Source organism: Myotis nattereri, assembly GCF_964212035.1.
Source record: "Myotis nattereri genome assembly, chromosome: X".
Lineage (NCBI taxonomy): Eukaryota > Metazoa > Chordata > Mammalia > Chiroptera > Vespertilionidae > Myotis > Myotis nattereri.
The window spans coordinates 110,091,668-110,118,845 of NC_138078.1; the positions used below are offsets into that span (position 1 = coordinate 110,091,668).

At 40.0% G+C, this 27,178-nt stretch overlaps 2 protein-coding genes across 2 annotated transcripts; one reads left to right on the forward strand and one right to left on the reverse strand.

Moving 5' to 3' along the window:
• Positions 1-214: 214 nt before the first annotated feature.
• On the forward strand, positions 215-8,745 carry UBE2A (ubiquitin conjugating enzyme E2 A). Its single transcript, XM_081081244.1, has 6 exons — positions 215-453; positions 594-674; positions 1,099-1,124; positions 6,712-6,801; positions 8,221-8,309; positions 8,506-8,745. Exons 1-6 carry the CDS (start codon positions 410-412, stop codon positions 8,632-8,634), a joined length of 459 nt encoding a protein of 152 aa, XP_080937370.1. The 5' UTR covers positions 215-409; the 3' UTR covers positions 8,635-8,745.
• Positions 8,746-12,507: 3,762 nt separating this feature from the next.
• On the reverse strand, positions 12,508-26,594 carry NKRF (NFKB repressing factor). Its single transcript, XM_081081401.1, has 3 exons — positions 25,927-26,594; positions 16,549-16,679; positions 12,508-15,475 (listed from the first exon to the last, which is right to left on the reverse strand). Exons 1-3 carry the CDS (start codon positions 26,172-26,174, stop codon positions 13,515-13,517), a joined length of 2,340 nt encoding a protein of 779 aa, XP_080937527.1. The 5' UTR covers positions 26,175-26,594; the 3' UTR covers positions 12,508-13,514.
• Positions 26,595-27,178: the final 584 nt, after the last annotated feature.

A 27,178-nucleotide genomic window follows, 5' to 3' on the forward strand; every position in this document is an offset into this window, starting at 1 on the left:
GGATTCGTCTTAGACTTGACAAGTGGGGGTGCAGCCCATTCCACTACCTAGTCCTGGAACTATAGGCTCCGGTTGGCCAGTGAAACGCCTCAGCCCGGCGTGCCTCTGGCCGTGCTTTAATGACCTAAGCAACTTCCTTCCACGCCCCCCCCCGGCCCGTCTTGGTACGGCCCGTCCGGCGTTCGGCGTTCCATTCCCCCCCCCTTCCTTCCAGGTTGGTTCAGCCCCTGTATACTCCGGGGTGGTGCTTAGCCGGCGCCAGACCGACCCTCGACTTCGGAGGGGCAGTGCGGTTCCTCTGGGCGCTTCCTCCCAGGCTTCTTCGGCTTCTTCAGCCTCGTCGGCCTCCTTACCCTCGGCTGGGACCCGCGATTTCAGTGTATGCCCCAGCCCTGACCCCGCTCGAGATATGTCTACCCCGGCTCGGCGGCGTCTCATGCGGGACTTCAAGAGGTAACCGGCGGGGACCGCGGCTGGCTACCGGACTCAGGGCGGGTCCCCAGGCGGCCCGGGGGCATGGGGCGGGGGAAGCCCTGAGGTAACCGGCAGCGTCGCGACTGCCTGGTAACGGGGCCCGTCGGTTTCTCTAAAAGGTTACAGGAGGATCCTCCTGCTGGAGTCAGTGGGGCTCCGTCAGAGAACAACATAATGGTTTGGAACGCGGTCATTTTCGGGTGAGTCTGCTTTCCGGGCGTTGGCGAGAGATGGGGGATGCTAGGCGGCTCTTCCGGCTCTGGGGACGGGCCCCTGGTGCAGGCAGGGTGGGAAAGGGACAGTGTTGGGGTCTGGCGGGGCCTAGGCGCCTCCCCGGAGCCTGTGCCTCGATTAGCTTGATTAGCTCGGTTCCCGCTGCCAGGGGAACCGTTTGGGGTTCTCAGGGGGGCGGGGCGGGGAGTGGTGGCGGTTAGGCGCGGCGGCCTGTACTCGGTTTCTAAGCCTGAAACAGCTTTTGTAGTGGCTTTCGACCCAGGAATCGGGGTTTTACCAGAGGGGGAGTTAGCAATGCTTGGCAGAGCCTGGAATAGCCATTTCCTAAAATGAACCAGGGTATAGGGGACCCCTTAAGCGGGAACTGACATGTTTTTCTCTGTATTTCAGGCCCGAAGGGACCCCATTTGAGGATGGTAAGAGAGTTTCTTTACACACCTTTCCGGAGCCTGATCATTTGGGGAAAGGGCTCCTAGTCATCCTGGAAGTGCCTCCTACTTAGGAACATGCTTCTCTCTAGCCTCTGCCTACTAAAGGCTTGAGTGGAATCCAGTATGTGGCAGGTTGTTCAGTCTTGTCTGCTTGACTAGAATTGCACCTTTTTTCTTGCTTGCTTCTTTAAAAAAAAATCTGGGTAAGGCAGTCACTTTTTTACAGGAGCATCATAGCACTGATGTTAAAGACTTCTGAGGTCTGGGCTGTGATCTGCAATATTCAGGCCCCCATCAAGATACTGAATATCAACCCAAACACTTGCTGATAGACTCAGAGACCATCTGGTTAGCATTCTACCACAGGGCAGGAACTGTGTACAGCAGGTGCTTAATAATATGGTTCTCAGATGTTGAATGGATGCAAGCATCCCTTACACACAACTATCTAGTTTCTACAATCTGGCATTGAATGCCTGTCAGCTTCGCTGCTTGCTCTAAAATGGTTTTTAGTGGCCAGTTTGAATATAATAGTTTCTTATTTTAAATGAGTTTTCAGAGATTTAGATTTGACTAAAAAAACACGTGTTCATTGCTTTTTAAAGATTTTTTTAAAACTTTCTATTTTGAGGTAAGTATAGATTCATGTGCAGTTGTAATAAATAATAATAGACTGTGTGTATCCTTTACACACTTCCCCACCCCATTCTTTGGTAACATCTTGAATTACTATATTACAATATCACAAATAGGAAATTGACAATGATATGGTTTTATGTGCACTCAATTGTGTGTGTAGTTATTTTTTTGAGCGTTTAATTCATTTAAAAGATGATTAAAAGTATTTGAACCACTGTCTGACATCTTTAATATTTGAGGTATTTTTTTTAAAGAAAATCTGTTATTTCTCAATGACTTCCTTTAGTCATGTAGCACTATATATATATATATATATATATATATATACATACATACATACACACACACACACACACACACACACACACAATTCAGTTTGAAGGTAGGAACAAAAGCATTGTTGTTGCAAGCTACTGAGTACATATTTATGTTGTCAAGTTGGACCACTCTCTGATGCTACCAGTCCACAAGGTAGGTCAATATCAACCAATTCTATAATTTGTCTCAAATACTCAGATTTCCCTAGGAGGTTACAGACAGTCATCTAAATACTTATAGTTTCCTGTTTACCTTCATTCCCTGGGTAAATATCACTGCTCTTCAGTCCTGCAATAAAAAGAAATGACAGCAGAAGAGGGGTCCTAAAAGCACACTACTTTGGTGCAGTAAATCATTTGAACTGATCCATAGCAAGACTTAATTTTGCTGTGCAGCATTGGTACTAGTTCTTCCTTACCTAAGCTTTATGTGCAGATTAACTGTGTATTTGCTTTAACTTTAGCAGGCTTTGTTTTCATTGGCTTCTTTTTTCCCCCCTCCTGATTTTACTGACTTCTTTATCCTGGGCACAGGTTTATTAATAGTACATCACTGCCAGGGGTGACTACTTAAATATTTCAAGGGTACTTCTCTTGTTTTAAGTGGTAACAATTGAAAAGGTACTTATGGAATCCATTATCTATCCGGACTTTCCCTCTTGACATTAATGACTCTGTTTTTGATGATGTGTATCTCCATGCTGGCATTACTGAAAGGAATTACTCATGCTAAATGTCAGTACTCTTTTCTGATTCATTCTGTTGAGCAGTCTGCTATCCAAGAATGCTTCCTCAGGTGTCTAGAACACTGACAGTGGCTACAAATATATTTGACCGTCTGTTAATACCTCTCATTTATAGTTAGGGAATTTACTGAAAAAGACTGATTAGGGACAAGTGGGGTAGTTGGTTTTTCCCTGTTTCCAATGTATGTTATAAATTAACAGCCCCAAAACTATTTTTGCTGCTTCCTTGTAAACCGTTTGTAATGGAAGTTTCTGGAATTGCCAGGCCCTAGTTAAAGAGATGAAATCTTAAGAAAAACAACTCTGATTTAATTTCACTCTCTCAAAGTAAGAGGACAATGTTTCCAAGAGCTTACACTACCAAACAAAGCACTGGGGGCAGGGGGGTAGTGCTTCCTCATCAAAATATGTGGTTATGCATACTGAATGCAAAGGCTATGGAGCAAAGCATTCTTCGTCACATATAAATTTTGTTAATAGACACAGTAAGATATTAGTATTTGTTTTTCATAATAGGTGTATGCTTAAGAATTTGGGTGTAAGATTTTTCAAAAAAAAAATGAGTCAACTTAAAACCAGGGGTCCTCAAACTATGGCCCGCGGGCCACATGCAAATACAAATATTGTATTTGTTCCCGTTTTGTTTTTTTACTTCAAAATAAGATATGTGCAGTGTGCATAGGAATTTGTTCATAGTGTTTTTTTTAAACTATAGTCCGGCCCTCCAACGGTCTGAGGGACAGTGAACTGGCCCCCTGTTTAAAAAGTTTGAGGACCTCTGCTTAAAACCCACTGAGGATGTTTTTAAGCTAAATAAATCCTATGATAGAGGACTTGAGTGTTGTTATCTTAAAAATTAGAATTTTCAGTCGTCAAAAAATGTTTTAAGTACGTGTACTTTGCTTTATTTTACTCTTTGTTTTATTTTATTTTATCCATCACCATTTATCTCCCCTATACCCTCTTCCATCTCTACCCACTCCCCCCACCATAGACACTGTTATCTATGTATCTATGTCCATCAGTTTTTACTTTGCTTTCTTTTCAGGGGTCACAATCTAATGGCCAAGTGGCAAGAAATGTCTGCAGAGGTGTTTCTTTGGCCAACACAATGTTTTTAAAAATTTGAATTTGTGAATATCTGTAGCAGGACATACACTCTATTAGTTTAACCATCACTCCCTTATTGCCATACACCTAGTCATTTAACACATTTATATAATTTTCCTGGTTCCTACTTATAGATGGATTGATACTTTCCTTAAAATGTTTTGGCCTCCTCAGGTTCTTGAACAAAATCAGTACAGATCGTGTGTTATTTTGAGGCTTAAATTTTTCAGTGATTTTAAAGCCTAGCCTCCTAAATATTCAGAGGATAAGCTCTGTCTTCAATTGCATAATATTAATTATAAGATTTTAAATTTCTTCAATATTTGTTTTGGACCTGAGAAATTACATTGAGGGTTATATGAAAGAGGTGTTGATTGTTTAATCTGGCTAGCAATATGAAATATCCCTTCTTAAATATGTGCTTTGAATAAGATTTGGGTAAGTCCTAATTTATATTCAAGTGGACAAAGCAGATTATTTCACTCCTCAAGATATTAAATGAGCTGCTTTAAAAGACTTGCCTCTTTGGTAGCTAGGTAAGCACCTTGTTGAACTTCTAGGCAAATATTAGACAGAAAGCTCAAGGGATTTGAGAACCACCAACATAGGTACTCAACTTGCATTTAACTGAGTGTTTGATATAGATCAGAAATAAAGTACTATTTAATATTTGAATCCATTAATTGTTTATTTCTTACTAAAAGTGAAGCTTGGATTTTGAGGTTTTGCCTTCTTTAGCTGTGTATCAAGATGTGAAACTTTAGAATTATTAATATTTATAGAGCACTTATTTTGTGTCACTGTGCATATTTCCCTCATTTAAACTTCACAACAATGTTAGGTGTTGGGTACTATTATTAACTCCATTTTACAGATGAGGAACCTGAGGTTTAGGCAAGTTGAGTGGCTTCCCCAAGGTTTCACAACTAGTCAGTAGCAAAGCTAGCATTTGAGCCTAGGTTTGTGTGACTTCAAAGTTCCAGTTATGCCAGCCTTAGTGTTGTTTTACTACCTTTAGGTATTATATTTAATGGTGGTTTTAATTTAAAGTACCTGAGAGCTCCATGTGCTATGAAGTCTGCCCAATTGTAGAGCAATTCCTTAATGATAAATCTCTTGCCTATAATTTTATCAGATTTCAGCATTGAGCCAAATGTTACACTCGAGATACATATGGAAGCTCCAAGTTTGAACTCTCTTAAACACTGATTCCCACTTTTTTTGCATATTATAGTATCTATAGTACTGAAAAGGAAGAATATGCTTTCTTCCTCAAAAAAGGAAAGATTTATGACCAGGTGGTGATTAAGGTGAAGTATGTTCTGAAGGACTATAGCATGTTTGTCCATTCTAAAATATTTTACCTTTTGTCCTTAGGGAGGTTTAACAATCATTTGGAGACTATTAATGGAAGCAAGAAATAAATAAATTGCCTACTCTGAAGGAACAGTACCAAATTATACTCTTATCTGAAGTGTGATCTATTATATTAGAATAAGTGATTTATTTAATATACCAGAGTAATATAGTAGAACATACATCACCTTATACTAGATAGTAACTGATTTCACAAGTTTACTTGAAGAGACTTCAGTCAGGAAAAAATAGTTGCCCAATTGTTTTCTTGAATTTATTAAACCAAATTAAAAATAATATTTTTTAAGGAAATAATCTCCCCAAATCACATCATCCTATAATTCTTTTTTTTTATATTTTATTGATTTTTTACAGAGAGAAAGGGAGAGAGATAGAGAGTTAGAAACATCGATGAGAGAGAAACATCGATCAGCTGCCTCCTGCACATCTCCTACTGGGGATGTGTCCACAACCCAGGTACATGCCCTTGACCGGAATCGAACCTGGGACCTTTCAGTCCACAGGCCGACGCTCTATCCACTGAGCCAAACCGGTTTTGGCCATCCTATAATTCTTGAATGAGATCCAGTTTATCCTTTACTTATAAGCCTATAATCTAGTGTGCTTTAGAGCCTCCTGCTACCTTAGTTGACATATTTAAGAAAAATAAATTCATCATTAGAAAGATAAATTCTCTGGAGACATGAATGTAATCGAATGAGATTTTTAAATTACTTCTGCCATTAATTCCCTCCATTAGTGTGAATGATTAAGTTGATTTTATAGTGAAGTACTTTGTGAGTCATACTTAAAGGTTTTGAGAGAGACTATGAAGTTTTTTTCCCGATTCACATTCAATTATATTTTCATTATAGAGTTACCATTATATATGGAAAGGAACCAGTGAACACTTTTATACCTATTCCCTTCTAATTTAAAAATAATTTGATTATTGATTTGTGTTTCTAGCATTGATTTTTGAACCTTTGTAATTCCATTCTCTCTATTCCATTTAAAAATCTCTGGAGAGCTTATGATGGCAGCTGATTCAAATGGGCCTTTAAGATCTTCCAATTTTCTAAAGGAAGGCCACATTTGGCTTTAGTTTCTTGTCATTTTAAGGCTGTCTTCAATATGCACAGTGGTTAAAGTTATCCTACAGGTAGTAATTTTTAGTTTAAGATGGCTGTGTTTAAGTTTGGAGGAGAAGAATGTCAAAACAAAAAAACAAATATCTGTCCATTTTTAGAGCCAATTCCTGGAGATGTATCTCTTAGCTGGTCTCTCTCTCTCTCTGCATTGTTTCATTTAACAATTGGGGAAAAGTCACATAGCATTAAAAACAAAATACTTCTGAACAAAGTGATAACTATGTTTTCTTAAACCTGTCTTTTCTAACTACAGGAACATTTAAGCTTATAATAGAATTCACTGAGGAATATCCAAATAAACCACCTACGGTTAGATTTGTCTCTAAGATGTTTCATCCAAATGGCAAGTATCACTTTTAATACAGTATTTAAAACAACTGCACTGTTTATTAGGGAGGTGTTTGTTCCACGTTCCTATGGATTTGTCTGTGGTACCTGAGTATTTAGGCATCCTGCTGTTTCCTGAAAACTGAACTTGTTCATGGTGTGCTATTGCGGGCTTCAGCTATAGTCCTAGAACTAAAGCAAGGAAGCTACTTCGCCTTTGCTTGGAGTCTGAGAGCCTCCTGATTTTGATGATCTTAGTCATTTACTTATTAAACAAAAGTAAGGATGCTCTTGAGGTTTCCTTTTAATGTTAGGCCAGATTGGGGTAGTCTTATGTTGTAATTTTTCACTAGTATTTTTTTTTTTAATATTGGGAGGAAGGGAGAGGGAGAGAGAGAGATAGAAACATGAAGCCTGGCTGGCATGGCTCAGTGGTTGAGCATTGACCTATGAACCAGGAGATCACGGTTTAATTCCCGGTCAGGGCACAGGCTGGGTTGCAGGCTCGATTCCCAGTGTGGGGTGTGCAGGAGGCAGCCTATCAATGATTCTCTCTCATCGATGTTTCTATCTTTCCCTCTCGTTTTCTGAAATCAATAAAAATATTTTTTTAAAAAATAAACATTAATAATGAGAGAGAATCATCACTTGGCTGCCTCCTACATGCCCCACACTGGGGATGGAGCTTGCAACCTGGGCATATGCCCTGACAGGGAATTGAACCGTGACCACCTGATTCTTAGGTCAACTCTCAACCACCGAGCCACACTGGCTGGGCTCCTTAGTATTTAAGACAATAGTTGCCAACTTTGGTTACAGATCAGAATTACCATGGAACATTTAAAAAATACAGATGCTCTAGCCCCAGTCCAGACCTACTGAATATCTGTGGTTGAGGGCCAGGTATACAGTATTATATTGGAAAAGCACCACAGGTGATTGTAACTTACCATTTTCTTCTTCTTTTTTCCCTAGTAGTAAGCCTAGAACAGCTTGCCTTTTATTCAGGTTAATAAAGCATGTTCCAGGTTATCAAATATTTATCTATCTTCATGCCAATATGAAATCTTGTGAGCTATCTTTTGTTATTTCATATAGGAGATATAGGTTACTACTTTGATGGGATGAATTTCTCACACATCTCTGGATGGCTGGGGACCCTGTTAGAAAATGTTTATGATTTCCTAGATAATGGGGCACTCTTTTCAGAAGGAACACTATCTTCCAGTTTTATACTGATTACATTGGACATTCTCCTATCCTGATTATTTCATTAGTAATGCTTCTGACTATTTTTAGGAAAGTAACTGAGGAGTAGCTGAGGAAACCTTGTTAAACCTCAAAAGCAAAATATTCTTGACTGTGTTGTCTTGACTGTGCTGTTAAAATCGTAATGGTTTTGCTATGTTTAACATAGATACTTCTCTGCTCTTAGTCTATGCAGATGGTAGTATATGTCTGGACATACTTCAGAATCGCTGGAGTCCAACTTATGATGTGTCTTCCATTTTAACATCAATACAGGTGATTTTTTCCTTCATGTGACTTAACTGGCCTTTTATATGTTTTTATTAGCAACTGTGAATTGTTTTGAAAGTCATAACTTAAGGTAAAAGGTTGGTCTTAAGACCTCAGCCACCAGAATGTGTATATTTGCCTAGCTACTAGCAAATACATATACTGCATCTAGGAACTGACCTTTTACAAATTGTCTTTGTAGTCTCTATTGGATGAGCCCAATCCCAATAGTCCAGCAAACAGCCAGGCTGCTCAGCTGTATCAAGAGAACAAGCGGGAATATGAGAAACGTGTTTCTGCGATAGTAGAACAGAGCTGGCGTGATTGTTGACTCGGGTGCAGCAAATGAAGAAGCTGGGCATATGAAAACTATATATTGATGTGTTTGTCACCTTCTTATTCTTGTGTCATCACATTTACTTCATTAAAAGCAAAATAGTTATTCTGCTGTTTCCATCTTTCCTCGCCAAACTTTTCCTACCCCTTCTATCTTCTTGAACATCAAAACATCCTCTATGAAATCAAATGTACTGTACCTGGGTTACGTGCAAAAATTACTAATGCTTAATTCCTTTTCTGTTATATCTCATCTCCAGCTGTGAGGCAGTATTTTGTTACCGTACTTTACACTAAGCTTTTTAAACAAATTGTTATACAAGTGGTGCTTCTGCATAGCTTGATAACCGGGATGTTATTTTTAACAAAATGATTTAAATGTTTCATCCTGGCTGAGACACTTGTGTTGGACTTAGAAGTGAACATTTGGAATATGGCCTATAGAAAATAGGGAAAGAAATCCATATAAACGTCCATTTTGAAAGAGATGAAAGTTAAAAATGCATTATTTCTAAGATCTAACCAATATGCATTACAAGGTGGTTTTTATTGGTAGAAAGGAGAGTGTTAAAGGACTCAGCCAAAGGAGTACAGTCATTGTAGCAACTGACACATACTCTCCTTGCAAGATATTCATTGGACACACTCATGCTAAGTGTCAGACTACAGTCAGCCTTCTGTATCTGCAGGTACCACATCCATGGATTCAACCAACCCCAGGGGGAGGAGTTTTGTTGTCGCTGATATGTACTAGGTAGTTAAGCCTCTGATGGTTGTGTCTATTCTGATGGATACTTAGGGACAACTGTACTGGAAGTATTCTGGGTTTTACTTTTTAAAGAGGTGTAGAAGCAGAGGAATGGAAACATTTTTAAGGTGAGGAAGGTTGGTGATCCTTTAATCTCTTTAAAGTAGTGCTACCTTAGATGAACAAATTCGTAATCTCCCCTCATTTTTTAGAGTTTTAACCCAATGAAAAGAGCCTATCTGTGGCAAACTATTTTCCACGCAAATCCTGAGTTAATGCTGCATGCTTTAGTTTCTTCTTTCCTTTCAGTATTATAAGAACCTTAAAGTCAATGTTTGCAATCTTTCTTTGGATATTTATACTTTTAAATAGTACCTTTTAAGTAGCAGTGTGGGGCAAGGCTTGTAAATGTTTTGTCTAAATGTTCCATTGTCACCTTGTGTGCATTTATCACTCTTCTAAATCTAACTTTGCACAAGTAACCCATGTAAAAAATGTACATTTTTCAAAACTTGTAAATAAAAATAAACTTAAAATTTTGTAGTCAAGGTATAATTATATTTTAGCTCAGTATGAACTTTTAGTATTATTGAAATCAAATATCTACTTTCCCCCCTTTGAAATAAACATCTAAAAAGCAAAAATACAGATTCTGGGAAAAGAATAGATACGGTTAGAATCTTTTTTCTATTCAGTCATAAGTATTAATGCTTTTCAAAAAAAAACCAATTTAACAGAATGTAAAACTTAAAACAAAGCTGCTTTAGCATTAGTATTATGATCAATCAAAGGAATGAAATTGGGATCAGAGGAGAGAATAAACAAACCCGAATTTTTACCAGCACCCTCAGAGACTAACACCTAACTTGTTGTCCTGACATCCACCTCTTTTAAAAAGCCCTAGCTTAAAAACAAACAGCACCAAACTATTCAAGTGGTATTTTCAGTTCTGTGTAAAGTTTGGGAGTACAGGTATCCTCAAGTTATCTTGCTTAAACAAAACTCTTCTGAGAAACATCCCATTCCTTTTTATATAGACAAGAACAGTGACTTTGTGGAAACTCACCTCTTGTTTGGGGGAGGGAACTTAAATAAAATTAAATCCTTAAGGTATTGTACCCATTCATCCTTTAAGACATGGCACTTTGAGGCTCAATGTGGGCGAGTTCATTCTACACTGACCACATTAACTGGTTTGTTTCACTTAGGAGCAGTATCCTTATATTTACTTTAAGTCAATTTCTGCTTCAAAGTAGAAACATTAAATTGGTCTTCACTTGATATATTAGTTTTACATTTACTTTTTTATCCTATTGTGGTTGGGTATCTTACTGACACTGTTAACCACACTTTAAAAAATTAAGGTGAGATCAGGAATGTGAAGATCTATTTTTTTATTTTATACACCTCCTGAGAAACACTAGTCCCAATCTCTCATGGGATAACCCTTTCAAAACCTCACAAGTCAACAAGCTGACCTCCCAAAGCATCATACCCATGGTAAAAGGTATCAGAAACCATTCATTTGACATTTAATGCTAATTTACCTTTTTTCTTTACCATTTTTTTCCCCACAAATGCCTCAGGCTGCCTGCATATAACAATAATTTATAAAGTTAAAAGTTTATGTGAGGCTCCTTTTAAAATGACAGATCTGAACTTGAGTCTTCAATTCTGCACCTGCTGATGTGGGAAAGGGGGCATGATAAGGAGAAAAGTTGTAATTACAGTCCTTTATTTTAGGACTCTCTCCAGCTTCAGGGACTATTAACTGTCAAGTGATGCATTGTACTAAAGAATCCCAACAGAATGCATAAAATTCCATTCATTTTGCAGTCAAAAGGGAGTGGGGAAATTCTAATATCTGAAACTCAATGTGTGTGTGTGTGTGTGTGTGTGTGTGTGTGTGTGTGTGTGTAACTGAAAACAGTTTCTTAGTATAACATTTAAGTAACTCAGAACTTAAAACTGGTCATATACTGTGCAAGGTTACTGGGTTAAAACTGACTATTTCAAAGGAAAGGGAAATACAGGAACCAATAGGGGACAAAAACAATAGCAAGGTTGTCAGCAGCTCATTCTTGCCAAACCCATTTCTCAGCATACTTTGTTTTCAGAGTTAAGTGACTTCACCCTATTTCCACATCAATACCAAAGCTGATCTAAGAAGTAGGGAAATCTTGGGCCCTCAAATCCAGAACCAAATACATACTTAGCCCAATTACTTGGGAGTCTTAACTTTAGCTAAATTAATATTCTGCTCTGTCGAACTTATCTAAATAAGCCAGATTTATATGTAACATTCCCCTACTCCTCCCCCCAAAAAAATAATTTTGGGAAGAGGAAAGAAATGTAGAGAGAGAAGAATTTTTACATTCCTTAATCCCTAACTCACTAATTGAACCATAGCTTCTCAAGATTGGTATGAGCCTTTTAGGTACAAAAAAAAAAACAACAAAAAAAACCTATAAACATTTTAGCTTAGTTCCCTTTGCCATTGTTAAAACATTAAGTGCCAAATAAAATGCACACCTCACTTCTCTTCCTACCAACATTAGGAAAGGGCCACACACTAGGCAGACTTAGTGGAAAGCAAGTATCATATACTGTGTCAATCATTGTAGGTGATTAAAAGTTGAGATCCAGGTATAAAAGTTAATCCCTTTATATTTTTAAAATACTGATTTAACTACAACGGACAGCTTCTTAATGTCAAATATAAAAAAGAGGAGAAAAGAAATTTGTTTATTGTGGGACAGTTACATGTCAAGCATGGTGCTGAATGTTTTAAGACACTGCAAACAACCTAATTATGCTCAATATTTCATTGGAGGTGCTTAAAATTAATATTCACTTCTGAATATTAGTAGTGTGAATATTAATACTTGATTTATCTGAGATACAAAAACATAAAATTAAACAGCCTGAGATTTGGTTGCAGCCAGCATATTGGTCCATAGGAAAAACATGAGTGACTGATGAGCTGTTCCTCTCTGCTAAGTCATTTCGTTCATCCACATGTGCTCTGGTGTTGAAATACTTTGTGCAAACACCACTTCCCCTCTTCAGATCTCCAAAGTGTCGCTACTAGGCTACTGCCCAGAAATAAGCACACCGCCATTTTGATCAACTTTGGCTCCTTTTTATTCAGGAAGCACACACATTCTTTTTATATACTTTCTTTTTACATTCCAGAAATAAGCGAAAAATAGCTGTTTTAAATATGTTACAAAGTTGGCTTTTGAGCTTAATAAGCTTTTTGAGAGAGTGACCAGCCAACAGACCTTTTCATCAAAGCACCAATGTATCTTCAGTCTTTTACCAAGTTCTACTACAGCTCTGGCCGCCCTGGATGCGCTGTACATCCAAACTGCGTGAAAGCTACAATGGAGAGTTGCTGTGAGTCTCTGCAAGGCACCAAGAACAAACAGTTCCAGCTTCCTTTCTTCAGGTTAAACCAAAGTCTCTGAAAGTTTTCAAGTGCTCTCTCAAGTAGTGCTCGTTCAGCATGAAGACTAGAATTTGTTAAAACTGATATATCACAAGGTACAATACACACTTCCAATATGCTGAAAACCACATGGTAGAAGTTATAAATAAGCGAACACTAACTTCATTTTAAGAAAGTTTTACATCATTTAGTCAATAAGGACATTTACACGTACAGCACAAGTTACTGTTAAACATTCTATAACTGGATTCACACAAAGATGAAAATAGATAATACAAAATGATCTGACATTTTAAGTCTGGAATTAAGTTTAATTGTAGTCAATATCAACTTCACATATTGTTGCGGGTTGCTGTGCTATGCCCTTCAAGATGGGAATTTCTTTCTCAGGGTGAACTTTCACTTGGATATGCGCTCTTGCTTTGTACAAACTACTAAAATCTGAGGGACACAGCAATATCAAAGACACAAATGGTAACTGCACAAAAGCATCTGCTGGATTAAGCTAATACAAGTGGACATACTTTTTCAGGTTCCAATATCTAATAGAGCTCTATATGAAATGAACAAGGTGAAACATCTTAAGAATGAATATACTCTGCAACTGGAACATGTAGCATTTCTTTAATTCACAGGTATGCCTCATTAGGCGTTTACAAAATAAATTAGTAAGATCTCAATTTGCTTGAGGCATCACAAGCTCATAATGCCCCACTTGGCCTTCCTGTTTGAGCTGATCTAGTAAGTCTTCCTTCCGTCTTTTTCTACCTACCACCAGGTACCTGTCATGGCCTACCCCATGAGACTTACTTTTAAGACCATACTTCTGGGCGATTTGATGTATTTGCTTCCGCTCGTCGTTAGTCAGCTCTGTAGAGAAAGTCAAATCGCTGTGGCTCTCGGAGCGGGCGTAGTTTCTGATGATCTGTTCAATATCTCTCTTGGCAATTTTGTTTACCCTTTCTACATCAAGACCAAGCCCTTCCCGCTTATGCTGCTCTTTGACAGAGATTGGCTCCCGAATGCCCTCACCAGATTTACCTAAACCACCACCCGTCCAACCCATCTTTCTCAGCAGCTGATTCCCTATGTTATCTTCTTTGATTTGTTGCTTGTAAGCCTCCTCTGCTGAGCGGCCCTGAATTTCATTTCTTGAAATCACATCTTCAATAGCTCCTTTCTTCAAGTTGTTAATGACAGTCGGCTGGGTCTTCTTGAGGATTTTCACAGCTTCCCCAGCAGCTTCGTATTTGACAGTTTTCTTCACCCCAACTGCTTCTGCAATGACTTCACTCTCCAGAATCACCTTGCATTTCCATCGGAGGCCTGTCATTCTTTCATAGACGTATTCAACTGTCATTCGGTTAAACTGAGCTGTGTCGTTCATCGTGCACACAGGATTTGAAGAATTCTCATAAACTACAAGATCCTTTATATCTTTCTTCTTGCCAGATCCCTTGGGTGAAGAGCCTGCTTGGCATTGTGAACTTTTGACAGATGGGTAAGTGGGTTGTGTTTTTTGAAGGATTTTCAAAGCCTCATCAGCAGCTGCATGTTTACTTGTTTTTTTGGTTCCATAACCTTCAGCTAAGCAATGATCTTGCAAAAACACTCGACAACGCCATGTGCGGTTTGGCATCATCTCATATTTGTATTCAACTGACATTTTGTTGAATGAGGCGGAATTGTTAAGGATACCAATAGCATCGTTTGCATTTTCTGTAAGGACAAAATTGGTCCAGTGTTTGGCAGAAGCATTATAAATTGGCTGCCCAGAGGCATCCTTAGCCAACACCACCAGCTCCTCTGGCGGCTTCAGAGCTGGAGGAAAGTCATACGAAGGCATGCCAATCTGACACACCACAAGGTCCTCTCCAAATGTGTGTTTGAATTTCCGCCGGATAACCCTAACTTCAATACGCTTCTGCAAGAGTTTTACAGCTAGCTCAGTAGCTCGATCCCTGGACCCATTCTTGCTGCCAGCATACCCTGTAGTTAAGTAGATATTTTGGCATCTAACTTCACAAGCATAACCATCTGTCAGAAGTTTTTTATTTTTAGGGATGTCAGCAGGGGGGATTTCTTTTAAAGGAACATATATATACTCAGGATTTGTCTTACATGCCTGAATACAACGAGTTAACATGTATGTATAATTAATTTTATCAGATCCGGAAGTCATCTCTGGATTAGAAAGGTTGCTCCAGATGGTCGCTGTTAATTTTTCAATAAAATACTGCTTCTCGGCTACCACTGACTCAGGAAATGTCTGTGATAGTGAAGGCTCAGGAGCTGACTGCAAGTTTGCCTGCTGTGCTGTGCTGCTTGGGGCAGGGTTCCCACGGTCAAAATACATGTTGGATGTTACAGGCTGGTCTTTTGTGAAAAGAAATCCTGCTGAATCACAATACTGAGAATTCCCATCTTGTGCACTGAAAGAGTCTTGAGTATAATCTTGGTAGATGTTTCTTGGCATTCTGGCAAAATGTGTTTGTTCATTTACCTCCTTTGTTTGAGAGCCATAAGGATCTTCCTGTCTTTCAAAATCTTTTGAACTACTAGCTACAAAATGTACAGGCTCAAAACGAGGTCTCACATGGAATTTGGAACCGGCTTGCTTTTTAGGAGGATTTTGACCTATAGAATGAGTGAAATTTACAATTCATTAAAGAGGGAATATTTCAAAAGAACCAAGCAGGAAAACAGTACCAACTGTATTATTTGCAAGCTGCATTGTTGGTACAAGATACTTTCTATTACAAAAACTTCAGATCATTGAGGTGACGGCAGTCAAATAGCAATGTAAGGTTCCAGCATAAGTGGGGATGATTCCTGTCCTTTTGTGTGTAAGGGAAGGAACTTGATAGAAAATATGCCATTGAATCAAGTATGCAGGTCACGGCCATGCACGATGGTAGTTGCCTTTGCGTCTAATAAGTTAAAGCACAGGAGATGTGTACAGACTAAGAAGTTGTTCCAGTATTAATCTCATACCACCTGTGCTGAAAAGCTCCCTTCATAAGGACTGCAAATGGAACAGATGGCTCTGCTGCAACACAGATGATGACCAGAGGCATTAACAAAGCTTCTCTCTTTTGTGTCAGAGGTGAGTGACTCTGTGATGGCGCTTTACATGTAGTTGTGACTAAAACTCAAATAAAAATAATTCTCAAAAGATCCAAAAGGTTTTCAACTTCAAAATCTTAGTTCTGACCTGTTATGCACCAAAGAGTGTTTGCTACGTTTTATTTCTAGAACAAGCAACAGCTGGAAACTAATGTTTTATGAGGTATATCAAATTTAAAGCTATGGAAGAACTCTGATGAAGCTATACCAGACACTAGAGCTTCCTCCCTACAACACTATTCAGTAGAAAGCTGGTCCATCTTGGACCCATCCAAGAGGATTTAGTTACTTAGATGCTCAAATGATCAGAGTATAAGGTTTTTCTATTTAGAGGGAGGTTCATGGCATGGACTTTAAGGATAGCATTATAGTGTGACTTCAGTATTCTTAGTCTTCAGTTCTATTTAGCATCCTCAAAAAAAAACCCAACCCAATTGTGCATAACCAGAAGTTAAATTTTTTTTACATTTGTGTAAGATCCAATGTCATGAATGTTATACCACTCATATTGGTGTTTGTTTTTTTTTAAAAAAAAGGCCATGCCGTTTCTTCAAATCCCATTTTCCAGAAACAAGTATACTCACCATCATATGTTGAGAGGTGACGTTTATGACCCTTAGAAGGTTTGGACAGCATCAGATCATATGAAGGCATCTCCCCAATATCAATACCTTCAGCCATTTGGAGAATTTTTTCCATCAAGCGTGGGCTATACCTATTTAAATTAATATAATCTACCATTAAAACAGATAAGAATGTAGTTTTTTAAAAAAGCTTCTAAATGAGCCAATTTTATAATTGTTCCCACGGGACATTTTTAACAGAGTATCTTGGCTATAAAACTGAAGAATCTGCCCTAAAATACTTACCTATCAAATGAGTAATTATGGTACTGTCATTTCAAGCCATATAAGCATATAATCAAGAAATTTAAGCCAATATCATCAATGAATCCACAAACAAGTGCTGGCAAGGATGTGGAGAAAAGGGAACCCTCTTGCACTGTTGGTGGGGATGCAAATTGGTGCAGCCACTATGGGGAAGAGTATGGAGGGTCCTCAAAAAACTAAAAATGTGCCTGGCCGGTGTGGCTTAGTGGTTGAGCATCGATGTATGAACCTGGAGGTCATGATTCAATTCCTCGTCAGGGCACTTGTGGGCTTGATCCCCAGTGGGGGGCATGCAGGAGGCATACGAAAGATGATTCTCTCTCATCATTGATGTTTCTATCTCTCTCTCCCTCTCCCTTCCTCTGTGAAATAAATAAAAATATATTAAAAACAAACAAAAACAAAAACCTAAATATGTAACTGCCTTATGACCCAGCAATTCCACTTCTGGGAATATACCCAAAGAAATCTAAAACACTAATTCAAAAGAATATATGCACCCTTATGTTCATTGTAGCGTTATTTACAATAGCCAAGATATGGAAACAACCTAAGTGCCCATCAATAGAAGAATGGATAAAAAAAGTGGTGGTAAATATATATAGGATGTTCTCAAAAATGTATACGCACACTTTGAATAATTATTAAGGCAGTGTTTATTAAAATACATTTCATTTTCAAAATTGAGCTATGAGCTGTTAAAGTATGTATACTTCTTTGGGACACCCTATATATACAATGAATATCACTCATCCACAAAAAGAATTAAAAGTTTACCATTTGTGATAGGATGGATGGACCTAGAGGGTATTATGCTAAGTGAAGTAAGTCAGACAGAGAAAGACAAATACCGTAAGATTTCACTTATATGTGGAGTATAAAAAACAAGATAAATGAACAAACAAAATTGAAACAGACTCACAGATACACTGAGTGGACTGTTGGTTGCCAAAAGGGAAGGGCGATTGGGAACTGGGTGAAGGAGGATGAAGGGATTGAGAAGTACAAATTGTAGTTACAAAATAGTCTTGGGAATGTAAAGTACAGCATAGAAAATGCAATAACTATGTATGGTGCCAGGTGAGTACTTGAAATATTTGGGGGAACACTTTATAAAGTACATGACTGTTTAACCACTATGCTATATACACCTAAAACTAATACAAAATAATACTGAATGTGCCCGGCCAGCATGACTCAGTGCTTGAGCGTCAACCTATGACCCAGAAGGTCAAGGTTCAATTCCAAGTCACAGCACATGACTGGGTTGTAGGCTCCGCCCCCAGGGTGGGGCGTGCAGGAGGCAGCCAATCAATGATTCTCTCTCATCATTGATCTCTCCCCTCCTCTCTGAAATCAAAAAAATAAAAATAAAAATACTGAATATAAACTATAATTGAAAAATAAAAATTTAAGTTCTTTTAAAAAAAGAAATGTAAGCCCAGCTGGTGTGGCTCAGTGGTTGAGCACTGACCTATGAACCAGGAGGTCATGGTTCGATTCCCAGTCAGGACACATGTCTGGGTTGCGGGAACAATCCCCGGTGTGGGACATGCAGGAAGCAACTGATCAGTAATTCTTTCTCATCATTGATGTTTCTATCTCTCCCTCCCTCTCTGAAGTCAATAAAAGAAAAAAAGTGTAAGCCAATACCTTATCTTTAAGTTTGAATTGAAAATATCCGTATAAATTCATGATTTATTTTTCCTCTATCATATATGTATATTATATGCAAATAATTCATTGATATATTTATCAAAGTACTAAGAGTGTTAAGAGCTGCTGGGTTAACATCCAGATTGTGATCTCTATCATTTCCATGAAAAAGAATCAAAGACCTTAGAGACATGGCTGATTCCAAGTCTGGGGCAAGAAATGTGTAAGATGAACCTGGCAGATATTCTTGTGCCTGAAAACAGGGAAGTTGTCAAAGACTTCAGGGATTAGATCAAGTGGACTCAGAAGCCAACTTGAATAGCCTCCCACTGGCAAAATAAGTCAACTTGGGTATCAATAAGAACAATAATAGCAGTGGATTGAGACACATTAAATATGTTAAAAATCCATTATCTCAAAAAGGTACTTACAAACTCATTATTGGTCATCTTTGGAGGATGGTAGAAAATCAAGTCATTACTCCAAAAATGGGTAATATTAAGGAAGACACCAAGTATTTATTTGGCATTTTCCATATAAATTATACCTCAGAGCAACTAAAGAGTTGATGAAGAAAATCTCTTTTACAGAAGCAGCCCAGCTATTAAGTGTAGGAATGAAAGAACACTACCATTTTGCAACCCATAATGCAATAATAAATGGTCATCAATGGCTGCTAAGCCTATTAGGTGAAAAGTTGATGGGGAAAAACCCAGAAATAGACCCGCACAAACATGCTCAACTGATTGTTAACAACATTGCAAAAGCAGTTCAACAGAGGAAGGACAGCCTTTTCAACATATGGTACTGGAGCAAGTGGGCATCCACAGGCAACAAACAAAACCTCAACCTACACTTCAAACTTTATACAAAGATTAATTCAAAGTGCATCACAGACCTCAATGTAAAATGTAAACCTATAAAAGTTGTACAAAAAAAAAAACAACCACAGGAGAAAATCTTCAGGATCTGGGCCAGGCAAACAGTTCTTATACTTGACACCAAAAGCATGATCCATAAAAGGAATAGCTGATAAAATGCACTTCATCAAAATTAAAAACTTTTGCTCTCAAAAGACCTTGTTAAGAGGATGAAAAGCTACAAACTGGGAGAAATATTTGCAAGCCACACACTTGACAAAAAAACTAGTATCTAGCCCTAGCCGGCTTGGCTCAGTGGATAGAGCATCAGCTTTCGGAGTGAAAGGTCCCGGGTTCAATTCTGGCCAAGGGCCCATGCCTGGGTTGCAGGCTTGATCCCCAGTGGGGGGCGTGCAGGAGGCAGCTGATCAATGATTCTCTCTCATCATGGACGTTTCTTTCTCTCCTCCCTTCCTCTCTGAAATCAATAAATATATTTCAAAACAAAACAAAAAAAACTAGTATCTAATAGAAATGCGTCTCAAAACGCAACAGTAAAAAAAATCATATTTAAAAACAAACAAAAGATATGAACAGAACATTTTACCAAACAGGAAATATAGATTGCATATAAGCACGTTGAAAACATCATTAACCACCAGAGAAATGCAATTTAAAACCACAACGAGATATGACTACACACATCACAATGGCTAAAATAAAAAATAGCGGCAACACCCAATGCTGGCAAGGATGCAGAGAACCTGGATCACTTACACATCGCTGGTGGGAATGTAAAACAGTCTGGCCACTCTGGAAAATCTCCAGCAGGTCTTTAGGGTTTTAAAAGGTAGCTTATTATGTACCAAGCTTTTGGAAATCAGGATGCTATTCAACTGTCCCACCATGCCTAGCACATAAAAGATGATTTCTAATAGACAAAAAACATCTGAGTTCATGAACTTACATTCTTGAACAAAAACAGGTACATGTAGGTACATATTTATGATATATAATGGCACCTGAAATTTAATAAATATTCAGTAATAGATGCTTTAAATTTTTTTTTTAATATATTAAACCGGTCTACTAAATCCAAGTAAGAAAGCTGAAGTTTGAAAACTCAGCAAAGATTAAGATGGCCAATTATAGCCGAAACCGGTTTGGCTCAGTGGATAGAGCGTTGGCCTGCGGACTGAAAGGTCCTGGGTTCAATTCCGGTCAAGGGCATGTACCTGGGTTGCGGGCACATCCCCAGTAGGTGTGCAGGAGGCAGCTGATCGATATTTCTCTCTCATCGATGATTCTAACTCTCTATCTCTCTCCCTTCCTCTCTGTAAAAAATCAATAAAATATATTTTTAAAAAAAAGATGGCCAATTATAAAATTACTAAAGGCCCGGTGCACAAAATTCATGCATGGGGGAGGGGGGGGGAGGGGAGAGGTTCCTCAACCCTGCCTGTGCCCTCACAGTCTGGGAGCCCTCAGGGGATGTCCAATTGATGGCTTAGGCCTGCTCCCCCTGTGGGAGCACACTGACCACCAGAGGGCAGCTCCTGCATTGAGCGTCTGCCCCCTGGTGGTCAGTGCACATCATAGTGACCAGTCTTTCCACCGTTCAGTCAATTTGCATATGAGCCTTTTATTATATAGGATTTATTCAAAACCATTCATAAGACTCCTAACATATGTGAATAAAAAACAACCAGATTATTGATAAATCTTTTGAACACTCACACTTCCACTTCATTAGTGGTGACTAATGCCCTCTACCTACAGTGGGCGAAGTTAGTTTTACAGCATGAGCCCATTGGCATCTGCAACAGGCTCACATCAACAAGGAAAAGAAGAGACAAATAATCAAGGTGGAAAAGCTGGTTGCATTTTAAGATATATCTTCCTGATTAATTAATATCACATCAAAGATCAATAGGCCAGAATTCTGATTCTAATCCTGTCGATGAAGAATGATTGGAAAACAATGCTCCAGTTAACCAAACATTCTGCTTCATTAAATACATATACATTTATCCACAATTTAAGTACATATCCTGCAGATCCCTAGGCGTTCATATGAATAATTATTTAAGTGCTACAGATATAACTTTTCATTAGCCACAAGATTTTTTTTTTTTTTTGGTCAATCCTCACCTGAGGATATTTTTCCATTGATTTTTAGGAGTGGAAGAAAGGAAAGACAGAGAGAAACATCAGTGTGTTTGGTTGCCTCCTGCATGTGCCCCAACCAGGACCCAGGCCAGGGAAGAGCCTGCAACCAAGGTACGGTACGCGCCCTTGACCGGAATCAAACCCAGGATCCTTTGGTCCCCAGGCCGATGCTCTATCCACTGAGCCAAACCGGCTAGGGCACAAGATATATTTTAGAAATGGCTTGCAGAAAAAAGTTCTTGACAGATTGTTTTCTTTTATAAAACAGAGAAATAATTTCAGCTATTTTGAGCTTCCTAATTGCCTAGACCAGCGGTTCTCAACCTGTGGGTCGTGACCCTTTTGGGGGTCGAACGACCCTTTCACAGGGGTCGCCTAAGACCATCGGAAAACACATATATAATTACATATTGTTTTTGTGATTAATCACTATGCTTTCATTATGTTCAATTTGTAACAACGAAAATACATCCTGCATATCAGGTATTTACATTACGATTCATAACAGTAGCAAAATTACAGTTATGAAGTAGCAACGAAAATAATTTTATGGTTGGGGGTCACCACAACATGAGGAACTGTATTAAAGGGTCGAGGCATCAGGAAGGTTGAGAACCACTGGCCTAGACTATGATGGAAAAATGATGAAAAGGCAGACTGGAAAACATTGTTTTATTTTATCCTTTATTATAAAGCAGTGGCTCTCATAGTGTAATCTCTGGATGGCATCACTCGATTATCAGCATTACCTGCAACTTGTTAGAAATGCAAATTCTGAAATTCTGGAGCCTCACCTCAGGCCTACTGAATCAGAAACCCTGGGGATGGGGCCCAGCAATCTGTGTTTTAAGAGGCCTGGCTGGTGGTTCTGATGCCTGCCTATATTTGAGAACCACTGTTAGAGTTAAAGAGATACAGTATTCAAACTTGTACCTTGAAAATCATTACCACCAAAAAAATGAAACATGTTTTGCCTTCCTGCACATTTGAGCCCCTCCTGGCTTGGTCTTATAATTAAGAAATTTTCAAGATATCCTTGAGTCCTAACCGGTTTGGCTCAGTGGATAGAGCGTCGGCCTGGGGACTCAAGGGTCCCAGGTTCGATTCCGGTCAAGGGCATGTACCTTGGTTGCGGGCACATACCCAGTGAGGAGTGTACAGAAGGCAGCTGATCAATGTTTCTCTCTCATCGATGTTTCTGGCTCTCTGTCCCTCTCCCTTCCTCTCTGTGGAAAATCAATAAAATATATTTAAAAAAAAAGATATCCTTGACCTAGGAGTTGATACAGTTGATACCTAGAACTGAAACAATACAAAAAGTCCTGCTAGATGGGGGAAAAAATGCGACAAGTTCCCTTCTTGCTACTGTTAACAACCTGTTCTAAAAGTCAAGGGTGGACTGTAAAGTTTAGAATATGCGCTTTCGCCGTATATTCTGCAGTTCCCTTGAGAGAAAGAAGAGTCTTCTGTCACAAAAAAAGACCATAAAACAAGAGCTCTGCCAACATCAACATTAACAAGTACATAGATTTTCTCCACCTGAAGATGACAGCTAACATAAAAGTGGAAGACTGCACTTGGTTCCTAGCTCCCAAAATTCTTTATTGCCTCTTCTTTTTCCTATATCTAAACTAGATATAATGCAAACATTACTTTTCTGTTATGGCATATTTTTTGGTGTGGTTTTTTTTTTTTTGCTTTTGTTTTTTGTTAATCCTCATCTGAGGATATTTTTCCATTTTTAAAGAGTGGAAGGGCCGGAACCGGTTTGGCTCAGTGGATAGAGCGTCGGCCTGCGGACTGAAAGGTCCCAGGTTCGATTCTGGTCAAGGGCATGTACCTGGGTTGTGTACACATCCCTGGTGGGGGATGTGCAGGAGGCGGCTGATCGATGTTTCTCTCTCATCGATGTTTCTGACTGTCTATCTCTCTCCCTTCCTCTCTGTAAAAAAATCAATAAAATATATTTAAAAAAAACCAAAAACAAACAAACAAAAAAAGAGTGGAAGGAAGGGAGACAGAAACATCGACGTGAGAGACACATCGATGTTTTTTATCGATTGGTTGCCTCCTGCATGCGGAGGGGCCATGGATGGAGCCCGCAACCAAGGTACATGCCCTTGACTAGAATTGAACCCAGGACCCTTCAGCCTGCCTATGCTCTAACCCAGGGGTGGGCAAACTTTTTGACTTGAGAGCCACAATGGGTTCTTAAACTGGACCGGAGGGCCGGAACAAAAGCATGGATGGAGTGTTTGTGTGAACTAATATAAATTCAAAGTAAACATCATTACATAAAAGGGTATGGTCTTTTTTTTTTTTAGTTTTATTCATTTCAAATCGGCCGGATCCAGCCCACGGGCCGTAGTTTGCCCACGGCTGCTTTAACCAGTTGTTCTAACCAGCTAGGGTTGTTATGCTATTTGATAATGTTATGGCAACTTGTGTTGACTGAACTGACTTATGTCACATGGTGACTATAGTCTATATACTATCCACAGGTGATGTGCTTTGGCAAGTGCACATACACATATAAAATGCTCTGAAAGCCTGAGCTTTTAACACTGACTACCATTGACCTGGCTTGTGTTTTTAATGCCCTCCTTATATATAAGACTGCTGTTTTTGGAATGAAATCCTGAGGCATAATAATGCGGTGGTCTGTGTGTGTCAGTTACTTGCTTTCATTCCTGGTCCATCCTTCCCAAATACAGCAGCTGTATCTCAGTGGAAAGAGTATCAGAAGACTGTGGGACCTTGGAAAAGTCACTTAACTTCTTGGCCTCCATTGATTCAGCTGTAAAAAATGAGACACCACCTAATTCCCAAAGCTGTTGTATTAAGTGAGATACATAAATTTTAAACTATTTTGTACATTATAAACCTATATTTATCCATTTATTGAGCAGCCATTACACAGAAGGCACTCTTCTAGGCACTGAGAATAAAGGTGTGAACAAGAAACCATAAACCCTTTCCCCAAAGGAGCTTACATTCTAGTGGGAAGGTAAGATTTATTAACACAAAGGATAGATATTATCCTACCATGTAAGGTATTTTTTAGGATTCAGATTCCCCATGGCCTTCTGTAATATTAAGATCTATGATAAAGGTACCTTTTTAACTGCAAAAACAACATTATTAAATGAAGGTCAATTAGATTTTTCTGACTTGATTAATAACTGAGGCTTCCCCAGTTGTAACCAGCTCCTCCAGTGAAATAATCATTATCTCTGGAGGCAGAAATTACACTAACCTAGAGAAGATAAAAAAAAACACACACACATTAATTTTTGTGATGAGTTCAAAGTACCACACTGAATACCATGTTCAACAATTAAGGGTAAGGGGGACAATCCTATTATTCTGTATCTGTTAGTCATTTCTGGACCTGAATTGACTGAATTTTATCTGATAATTTTCCAGAATATCTCATCCTTCCTAATAAAAAATTCACTGTGAGGCAAGAGTCAAAAAAGCCTCTCAATCGATCAAAGGAATGATTAGTCTAATATAAGACCGAGTTGGGGGCTCTGAAATATAGAGGTCCAAGTAGTCCTGTTTTAAAAAAAAATGCGTTGGAACCATACTGCAGTCTCCAGTCTCCATCAAATGCAAAGAGCTTTCAAAGAGGCCTGTTCAGAATGCGCACTAGGTTTTAGAAAAGGGGGGAGGGGCAAACACACACACATAAAAGCACACCTAAAATCTCACCCAATGCTAAATGTTAATCCTTCTGATCATAATTAAGGTGAAAGGAGGGCAATCCATTTTTATAGTAGATATATCCATTTCTTTGTTTGCTTCCACACATATGCGCAAATCTACAAGCAAGGCGGACCCTGCGGCTGAGACACCTCATACAAACCGCCTTTCCAGGAGGAGACAGTAAAACCCAGCTGGGGGGATGTTGTTTTATTCAATGGGGATGGAAAGACAGTGGTCAGGAGACTAGGATTAGAACCGCAGCGCCCCCACCCACGCGGACCCTGGAAACCGCGACTGTAGGATGTTCTCTGCGGATACCGCATCCTTGGAAGGTCCTACGCAGGTCTCAGGTTCTGCTATTTGTCATTTCCCACGCCCTCCAGAACCATCACCACAATGTTCACCTCTCTAATGGTGACGATTCCTCTTCCAAGCACACCTCTATCTCCATTCCTGGTCTTGGAGGGGTTTCTCCCGCGACCCCCCGCACCCTTCTAGCCGTTATGTCATCAACCCCTGCCACCTCACTCGGCCAACCCCCTCCCCAGGACAACAGTGTCCTCCAGCATTTCCAAATCTCCAGCCTCTAACCCTCTGTATCCTGCCCCAGTCCCTGTCCCAATCCCCATCACCGTTCTCCTATCCCTGTTCCTTAACCGGATCCGCGCACCTTCCTCACCTGCAACCCAGGAAAACGTGGTTGGTCCAGGCGGCGGAGAGCGCTAGGAGCTGGTCGAGGGCAGCCCCGGGATAGCTGTGCAGGTGCCGACAGATGAAGCTGCGTCGCAGAGCCCACTGCCAGTCACTTTCGTGGCTATAGCGCCACTGCTCCAGCACTGGATCAGGCGGGGGCGGCGGCGGCGGGAGGGGGAGCAGCGGCGGCGGCGACAGGAAGTCGCCCCCCAACAGCAGACGTCCGCCAGCCATCTTCTCCGCCCCCAAGCAGGGCACCACGGATGAAGCCAACTACGGACCTGGAGCGAGTTGGATCGGGGGCTGGTGGGAGGGGCCGGGTGAGGAGGGGCGCGCCGTGGCGCGAAGACCAACTCTCTGGGGACTAGGGTGTGTGCTTGGAGGGCGAATGCTAAAGAGGAAAAGGAGCTCAGGTCCCGATGCCAGGGCGCGCGCCTGCTGCACTCCAACTCGTGGAGGAGCAGGAGGGCGCCCACTGCAGTCCACGCGCGTCGGGGAAGCCGAGCCAGGCCCCGCGCTCCGCACTTCCAGCCACCCGCAGACCCACGCTCAGCGCGGGGAGGAGGGGGAAAGCCACCAGCACGCTCTGCTCCCCCTCCTCTGAGTTCCTGCCTACCTACCCGCGTGCAGCCCGGCGGTAGCGAGCCAGTGCGCATGCGCTGCGTGAGATCCCTAACTTCCAAATCCCGTGACCAAATATCGCGCGATGTACATTTCCCCCTTCTATGACGACTACGGGCCTTTGACGCACTACGGTGACTAGCAGAGGGAGGGGACTACGGGAAGTAAATTTTGGAAGATTCTAAGAGGTTCTGGAACATGTTTCCATTGAATCTCTGGAAGACGACCTCAGGTGATTGTTGGCTGCAATGACTCCTCTGACGCTTTCCCCTGAGTTTCTGAGCAGCACGACAATGCGGTGTTCTTTGGGAGGGACTTAGGTTTGTAATGGATTTTACACTTTTTTTTTAATGTCAGCTCTCCGAGGTTCCTTTTCTTTAGAGGATAGCTTGAAAAGCTATGTGCGTTATGTGTCGTTAGCTTTGCATTTTATTGTGAGAACATAGGCGAGATTAAATACTTGCAAAGAAAATAATCCACAATGCCACTTCTCGTACATATTCCATTCCAATTGCTGACAAATAGAGACACCGTGCTTACACAGTTCTTATCATGATTGCAAGTAATTTTGCATTTTCTGTACCAATTTAAAATGTGAAAAATATTACAAAATACAA

Bases quoted from the DNA above. Each gene is read 5' to 3' on its own strand.
- UBE2A (XM_081081244.1), top strand. From the start codon at position 410: ATGTCTACCCCGGCTCGGCGGCGTCTCATGCGGGACTTCAAGAG. The intron at 6,802-8,220 runs GCAAGTATCACT...CTCTGCTCTTAG, and splicing joins TAAGATGTTTCATCCAAATG to TCTATGCAGATGGTAGTATA. The intron at 8,310-8,505 runs GTGATTTTTTCC...TTGTCTTTGTAG, and splicing joins CCATTTTAACATCAATACAG to TCTCTATTGGATGAGCCCAA.
- NKRF (XM_081081401.1), bottom strand. From the start codon at position 26,174: ATGGCTGGCGGACGTCTGCTGTTGGGGGGCGACTTCCTGTCGCCGCCG. The intron at 16,680-25,926 runs GTGAGGAAGGTG...TAATTTAAATAG, and splicing joins CACGTTTTCCTGGGTTGCAG to GTATAGCCCACGCTTGATGG. The intron at 15,476-16,548 runs GTGAGTATACTT...CTCATTCTATAG, and splicing joins TCACCTCTCAACATATGATG to GTCAAAATCCTCCTAAAAAG.